We start from the raw sequence: 8,222 nt of genomic DNA on the forward strand, positions 1-8,222 counted from the left end.
AAATGTTGTTTTATTTTTTTATTATGTGCATTATTCTTAATGAAGAAAAAAATATAATATGGCAATATTTAAGCTGTTATTGCAATAGTTTCTAAATCCAGAAAGTGTTTAGAAAAAACTCTAAATCCAGAAAGTGGTTGAACGTAGGGCTTTAAAGAACAGTTAATGAACAAAGTGCTAGAGCCAGCAGCAAAGGAAAGAGATAAAATGTATGCAAAACTCATTAATTTAAGAATTGCACATGAACGTTAAACTAGGAGGCCCCATTGTGGCCCCTGCTTTTTTTTTTCTATTTTTTTCTTATTTAAAAAAATACCATTTATTCAGAAATCACCTACAGTAAAGTCTATGCAAACAGGGATTTGACTGTGCCAAATCAGTATTTGATTAAATCAGTATTAATGATTAGTCTCAGTGCAGTTTCACCATTCAAATAAAAATCCTCTGTCGCAATCAATCGAGAAATGACGTAATAAGAATTCAAGTGTTTCAGAATATTAATGGCCTTATTGTAAAAAAAAAAAAAAAAAAAAAAAAAAATTATATGTTTCAAAATAATGATGATTTAGATTAATTTTGTGCCTAATCAGCTTAATTGGCAACTGAATTTTTGATGAATCATATACTACTAAGCAAGTGACCCTGCCCATTCCTGAAGCCAGAGTCTTAGTCATGCTTTAACACAAAATGAAATCTCTTCCTTCCACTGGCCCGTTTGGAGACTAGTCAAACATACTTATAAAATTTCATTTCCATGCCAATTTTAAACCAAATTTTAAACCAAAAGCCTTAATAGAGGGTGATGAAGTTTCAGAAGGTTTCAAAAATACAAAGATCTGAGAGAAAGGGAAAAGAAAAAAAAGGAAGAACCTGTTCTATAATAGAGAGAAACAGCACAGGAATGCAAGGTGAAGGGGTGTGAGTGCATAAGATAATAGTACAGGGAGGGTTCGAGGGAGTTAATGTGGTGTATAGGTGAGTGTGTGTGTGAAATAAGGAAGTATGTAAGGGGGCAGGCTGGAGCATGAAGGGCTGGTCCTGGTCCAGCGTGGCTATAAGAGCAGAGCCCTGGCCTTCACTTGAGTATACATCTCTGAGGACATACTTGTTTCACACAGTCAAAGAAAGACATCCGCACCCGGCTGAAAGATGGGTTGGCAGAAGAATATGCTGGATAAGCTTGCACACACTTTCCAGATCCGCAACAAGCTGCTGCGCCAGGGATTGGCTGAATGCTTGGGAACTCTCATCCTTGTGGTGGGTATTTCTCTTTAAAATTTAGTCACTTAATCAAAACAGTAGTTGTAATAGCATCAAAGCTGAGGTCAGTAGAACTTAATACAAATGCAGTTTGTCATATGGTCTGAAACAGCGAGCTTATGTCTCACATAATCTGTAATAAAAGTCAGAAATAAGTTTTGTTTGTAGTGTAGTGTAATGTTGTTACAGTAGAGCATCAGCTGTGGAATTGCTCAATTCTCTTGAGTCATGCTGTAATGAGTACTTTGGCACATGCAAGAACTCACGTTTTCCATAAGCAAATAACTGAATGAGATATGGGAACTGAATGAGTACCCAAAAATGAAAATTCTGTTCAAATTGTATTTTTTTTTCTATACGATCAAAGTCAGTAGGGTTGTTTTCGATCACACTGACTTTCATTGTTTGAACAAAAACATTCAAAAACAATTGAAACATACATGATTAACCTGTAAAGGAAGTTTACTACATTGTCTATTATTGAAAGTACATATGAATGTTAAATATGTCCTCAGGAACTATTCTTTAAGGAAGTAATTTGCAAATAGATAAGAAAAAAAACGTTAGACATAATCTTATTCCTGTTCGTGAGAAGAAGAAAAAAAACGCTCTTGACACATGATAAACAGAAAAGAAAAAAAAACGCTCTTGAACATCCTCTCTAATTTGGTGGCAATTTTCTCTGTGACAAACAGTGCATATAGCATTTAGTAATGCAGCTTGCATCAGGAAAGAAGCGCATACCAAAGCTTTCGATAAATAGCACTTGTGTCATCACTTCCATTATAAAACCACAATCCACACATGAGATATAATATGTTGAGGTTTAATAAATCATCTTAAGGCATTGAGCCAATATCATCAGAGTGAATTTGCCACACCAACAACAAGGATTCATTTTGAAATACATTTTAGTCATATCTAAAGATCTGTAAAATCTATATTTTGGAAACATTTGACATAAATGCAACCATATTTAATTTTAGATATTTAGATTTTCACCAGGAAAAAAAAAAATGCTTATTAACAGATACCTGACAATTCCCCACCAATTTTCTACACAGTAACGTATTGTCAAACATTGTGCTAAACAGGATGTCTGATTAAAGCATCGCACGCAGCAGACTACAGCAAAGAAACTGCCGCTGTAAGAGATCAGGGGTTTGTGTGCATGACAGTCACAGGAGGGGTATGGAATTTGACTCTTGTTAAAGAGAATATTGACACCAAACTGCTGCTACAAAATGCTCTTAGGGCAATTATGTAATTTTACAAGCACTTTAGTAAAAACTCATTTCAAGAAGTACACTCACAGTTTGCTTTTAAGGTGTGTGGCCCTGGTTATATGAGAGATAATACTTGAATAGAGAGGTCATGCGATAACTGAAACACTCAACAGGTGTGATGTTTGCTGTGTGGCAAAAGGTGTTCGATGTGCAAGCTACTTGAACAGTGTCTTTTTCTGTGAAGGTCAGTGTTGTGATATTGACTTTATCAGCAAACGTTCTTCCCAGAGCAGAAACAGGAACCATTTGTCTTTGGTCGCACAATACTGTGAGGGGAAAAAAAGTGAAATAAAATAAATAATGTATTAGCATTTAGCGGTCATTGCTGAAAATGAAAGGAAATACTTTTGGGGCTTAGGTGATAAATTGGTTTTGTGAGATGCCATTTTAAGGCTTGTGTTGACATTGTTGCTGAGATTTTACGCTTGCGAAAGCTCTTCAGTGCTTTCTGGCAATGACTTGGCTTTAGAAAAGCCATAGAGTGAGCCTGATAATTCAATATAATGCCATAGGTATTTAAGTTCGCACTGAGATAACCTTTAAAATGGACAGTTCAGCCACAAGTCTGAACAGATTATTATAATTGCTCTTTGTCAGAAGGAACTTGCAATGATCTGTCTGCGATGTTCTATGTGAAGATGTGCAGCCCAAAGTCACTATAGATTTGTAGGGCTCCAACAAAAGGGAATACTTATTTTATTTTTAGCAGAGTTTGAAACTGCAACCTGCTATTCTCATCACCAGTGTAGAGTATATGTTGTGGCTCACAATTTAAATGCTGTGAAAGGCCTAGATGGTAAAATGATTTTTCATAGTGCTGAAAGAAATAGCACGCTTGAAACAATGTGTGGTTTCTCAAACAGTAATTAACGCATGTTCTTTTTTCACATCATTCACAGATGTTTGGCTGTGGTGCAGTGGCCCAAGTGGTACTAAGCGAAGGATCTCACGGACTCTTTCTCACTGTAAACCTTGCTTTTGGGTTTGCCGCTACACTTGGAATCTTGGTTTGCGGCCAGGTGTCAGGTAGGCAAACTCCTCTAAAATTGCATCTTAAGCTGTTGTTATGCATGGCTATAAAAACAAGACCTAGTTTTTATAAAAGAGTTTCTGTGGATGAACTTATTGGATGAAAGATTTTTTTTTCTTTTTTTTTTCATCTTTAGGTGGACACTTAAATCCAGCAGTTACATTTGCTCTTTGCCTCTTGGGACGAGAAAAATGGAGAAAGTTTCCTGTTTACTTTCTGTTCCAAACACTTGGATCCTTCTTGGGTGCCGCAATTATCTTTGCTGAATACCATGGTACATGTTACATAGTATTAATGTTCCTTCCTGTCAAAAGTGTATATTATGTTTCTCCTTTTTGACATTTTTTTTTCATTTTTTTTAGATGCAATGTATGATTTTGCTGGAGAAACAAATGAGTTGCTTGTAGTTGGGCCAAAAGCCACTGCTGGGATTTTTGCTACTTACCCCAGCCCGCATCTCACCATCTTAAATGGATTTTTTGACCAGGTCAGTAACTGCAAGCTTACCAGCTTGTAATTAACTTAAATGAATAATAAAATCTCTCATGAAACCATCAAACACATGATCTGTATATACTCCATTTTATTGATGTTAATAATAATAATAATACTAATAATAAATGCAAGGAAAAGTTTTGTTTTCCCCCAAGAAACTGCATTTGCTCACAAAGCTACATTTCATTGCTTTCAAGAGCAACCACAAAGTTTTTTAGGAGAACTCAAAAGTTTTGTGAAAGAACGCAAAGTTTATTGGAGAAAAGCAATACTTTTAGTTTTGCAAGCAAATGCAGAAGCATTGAAATATAATTTTTTTTCTCCCATCTCAATTTTTTTCCATCACCATGTTCCCTTAGGGGGTTCCGTAATGAATAATAAAGGTATTATATGTAAATATAAATATAACCTTCTCTCCAGGTGATAGGCACAGCATCTCTGATTGTCTGCATCCTGGCCATTGTGGACCCCTTCAACAACCCGATTCCCCAAGGTCTTGAGGCCTTCACGGTGGGATTTAGCGTTCTTGTCATTGGCCTCTCCATGGGCTTCAATTCTGGTTATGCAGTTAACCCAGCTAGAGATTTCGGGCCTCGTCTTTTCACCGCCATTGCTGGATGGGGTGGTGAAGTCTTCACGTAAGTGTTTACATTTAATTCCCATAACATGATCATGAACATATTATGTACTGTTCAATGCTTTCAAGTTTTTCCATCTGTCAGTAAAAAGTAATGAGTGTTTCTATTTTGGTTTGCAACAGTGTCAGGGAATGTTGGTTTTTGGTTCCCATCTTCGCTCCCTTCATCGGATCCATTATTGGTGTGCTTGTGTACCAGCTGATGGTGGGGTGGCATGTGGAGGGAGAGGCACGGGACAAGAAGAATAAAGCTACGGAAGAGTCTTTGAAACTTAATGACATCGCCAGCAAGGATTGATCTGCGTGATTTCCATCAGCCCTTCGCACCATAAATCCACATAAGCTTTCTGCTTATGAGTCTCTGGGTTCAATAAATGTGTCTTGTACCACACAAGACTCCCTCTTCTGTTTCAGAGGGGGTTCTGATAGTCTTGCAGACCATCAAATGGACTTTAAATGCTGAACATTTCTAGATACCAAACTTTTCTTAATTGTTCCAGCAAACTTTTTTTTATATACTTTTTTAAATGATTCTTGTTTTTTTTCTTCACACATCCTTCAGATTCCTCCTTTAAGGGAAAAAGGCGTTTCTTCAGCAACACGAATTATATTAATTCACTGTTTTGAAAGGTTAGTAAAAATGTATTGTAGCAACTATCAATATACAATATTTCACTTTTTTTTTTATTACTATTATCCAAATATGTTGACTTTCGTGTTAAGAAGTTGAGCAAGGTGAGCAGTTCTACCAAAAACAGCTACAGTAGCCTACTTTTTTTTTTTTTTTTTTTTTTTTTTGTGTAAATATTTTTTATTCTCATCTTCACTGAAAGAAATTTAAAGATTTTTTCCTGTTACATTTTAGGGATTACAACTTAACATGTACGCATTTCAAGAAACATTACAGTCGATAGTAGAGTAATCCTGACAATTGCATGACATTACAGTCTTTAGGCTTGTATTGTCATCCTCTCATGTATGTGTTCGTAATCATTTTAATTTTGTGATTGAATGTTTTGAAGCAATTGATTATCTTAATAAAGGTTTTTTTTTTTTTTTAAAGAAGCCTCACAATGTGATGTTTTGTCGTTTTTATTTTGAAAACACCCTTTGTCAATCTTTTGTCTTTGTAAAAGATGTGCACATTCATGCACTCTTCCTGGGATTGTTGGTGTTAATCTTTAGTAGGATTCAAAACATGTCAAAGCCATTCATTATCAAAGACAGCACAAGATGAATGTAACAAGTCTAATTGAGGCCTTATGAAACAATAGGTGTGGACTACTGGAGGCTTAAATATAAGCATGAGAGAGTAAGAATATTACCAGTCTCTCTCAGATTCACATTCATTCATATTAAGGCTATTGGGAGAACACCTGGGTGTGTGCATGTTAAAATATATGTTCCACCTTCAAGCAAGAAAACAAACTTAAGTGAATTAATGCAATTGCTTCAACCAAGCCACAACATGTCAGGTTAAAGTTCTCAGAACTCAATTCTAATATTTTTTTTTATCCCTGATTTATTTCCCAGAACCCTACAAAAACAAATAGTTGCTAACAACACAGTGTTGTTGACAGAGCAATAACTCACTTTTGTTACATTTCTAAAACCAATTACAAAACAAAGGAAGACCAGCCTTCTCTTAAATCAGTGCATTAATTGAAGCTTGTTGATTGATGCGTTTCGGTGTGGTTGAAGGAATGTCAAGGACTCAGGCACAGAGATCTATGGGCTTTTTATTTAATTTAAAAAAAAACAAATAAAAACTACCCCGTAGGGGGAAAAACGCAATCCAAGGCAAAATAAGGCAAGGCAGGGTAGGACACGGCAAGGTAAGGCTGAATACACTGGGTAATACTGAACTAAAATGTGTTTTAATATCACTATTAATAACGATAGTATGATCATTATATAATATCAATCTTTAAATGCAAAATATTTAAAGTATACCTGAAGTACTTGCAATAGTTCCTTTTTAGTACAATCAAATATACTTAAAGGGTTAGTTCACACCAAAATTTCTGTCATTATTTACTCACCCTCATGCTGTTCTAAACCCTTAAGACCTTTTTTCATCTGCAGAATACAAGATATTTATTTATTTGTTTTTAAATCTCCCATAGAAAGCAACACAATTACCACATTAAAGGTACAGAAAACTAGTAAAGACATTGTTAAAATAGTAAACATGACTACAGTGGTTCAACCTAATTTTATGAAGTGACGAGAATACCTTTTGTTACTTTTTTGTAACATCTTTGATGACATATGCAGCCTTCAAATGCGACCTCCGGAGGACGCAGCCTCCGAAATGAGATGCAGCTCCTGTCACCAAAGGAGTGTGTTTTTGGTTGTGAGGGAAAGATTACCTTTTTCAGCTTCCCAAAGAACCCAGCATTGAGGGAATAGTGAATGAAGTTTGTCTTTGGGCAGCAACGGGTTGTGCACGTATGTTTGTTTGTTCCCAGAATTTCGGTGATGAATGATTTGTAAAATCCCAGTTCGGCGCTGGATTTGCAGATCACGGGTGTTGAGTAAAACTCCATCAAATGTCTGTGTTTTTTTTTGGCAGTCGGTGCGCAAGTGCATAAAATGTAAACAACACAAACATTTTTGTTCCCTTTTTATTTATAATGATGTTGCAGCTCGCAGATGATCTCTACACAAAAGCTGCGCATACTCGTGACTCTTTAGCTCTGCCCACAGCAGGCACGCCAGGAGCTCTGCTTTTTTTGGAAAGACTTTAGCATATCTATCTTTTATAAATATGATAAAACTAAAGAGATGAAGGATGTACTACTACTCAATAGGTACTCAAGATTAACATGAGATTGGCAGAAACTGTGAGTGATACCCCCTCTTTAGGTAGATATATATGTAAATGAGTTTGTAGTATAGGTACTTAGCATAAAATAAATGTATTTCAGATACATTTTGGTATATTTATTTTTCACTAGGGCTGTCACCTTTAATCAGTTAAAGGTGCCCTAGAATCAAAAATTGAATTTATCTAGGCATAGTTGAATAACAAGAGTTCAGTACATGGAAAAGACATATGTTGAGTTTCAAACTCCATTGTTTCCTTCTTCTTATACAAATCTCATTTGTTTAAAAGACCTCCAAAGAACAGGCGAATCTCGAAACTGTTACATAACAGTCGGGGTCATTAATATGTACACCCCCAATATTCGCATATGCCAGCTCATGTAAAAGGCATTACACAAGGGCAGCCAGTATTAACGTCTGGATCTGTACACAGCTGAATCATCAGACTAGGTAAGCAAGCAAGAACAATAGCGAAAAATGGCAGATGGAGCGATAATAACTGACATGATCCATGATAACATATTTTTAGTGATATTTGTGAATTGTCTTTCTAAATGTTTCGTTAGCATGTTGCTAATGTACTGTTAAATGTTGTTAAAGTTACCATCGCTTATTACTGTATTTGCGGAGAAAACAGCCATCAATATTTTCATTTTAAATACTTGCAGTCTGTATAATGAATAAA

General features: G+C 35.8%; 1 protein-coding gene across 1 annotated transcript; it reads left to right on the forward strand.

Annotated features, from left to right (window-relative positions):
• Nucleotides 1-1,106: 1,106 nt before the first annotated feature.
• On the forward strand, nt 1,107-5,769 carry aqp3a (aquaporin 3a). The gene is made up of 6 exons (XM_067405773.1): nt 1,107-1,257; nt 3,446-3,572; nt 3,713-3,850; nt 3,939-4,063; nt 4,492-4,709; nt 4,832-5,769. Exons 1-6 carry the CDS (start codon nt 1,150-1,152, stop codon nt 5,004-5,006), a joined length of 891 nt encoding a protein of 296 aa, XP_067261874.1. The 5' UTR covers nt 1,107-1,149; the 3' UTR covers nt 5,007-5,769.
• Nucleotides 5,770-8,222: the final 2,453 nt, after the last annotated feature.

Source organism: Chanodichthys erythropterus, chromosome 13 (assembly GCF_024489055.1).
Source record: "Chanodichthys erythropterus isolate Z2021 chromosome 13, ASM2448905v1, whole genome shotgun sequence".
In the NCBI taxonomy this organism is placed as follows: Eukaryota; Metazoa; Chordata; class Actinopteri; order Cypriniformes; family Xenocyprididae; genus Chanodichthys; species Chanodichthys erythropterus.

Excerpts from the sequence above, each read along its gene's own strand:
- aqp3a (XM_067405773.1), top strand. The coding sequence starts at position 1,150 with ATGGGTTGGCAGAAGAATATGCTGGATAAGCTTGCACACACTTTCCAG. Across the intron at positions 1,258-3,445 it reads TGGGAACTCTCATCCTTGTG|ATGTTTGGCTGTGGTGCAGT; the intron begins GTGGGTATTTCT and ends CATCATTCACAG. Across the intron at positions 3,851-3,938 it reads TATCTTTGCTGAATACCATG|ATGCAATGTATGATTTTGCT; the intron begins GTACATGTTACA and ends CATTTTTTTTAG.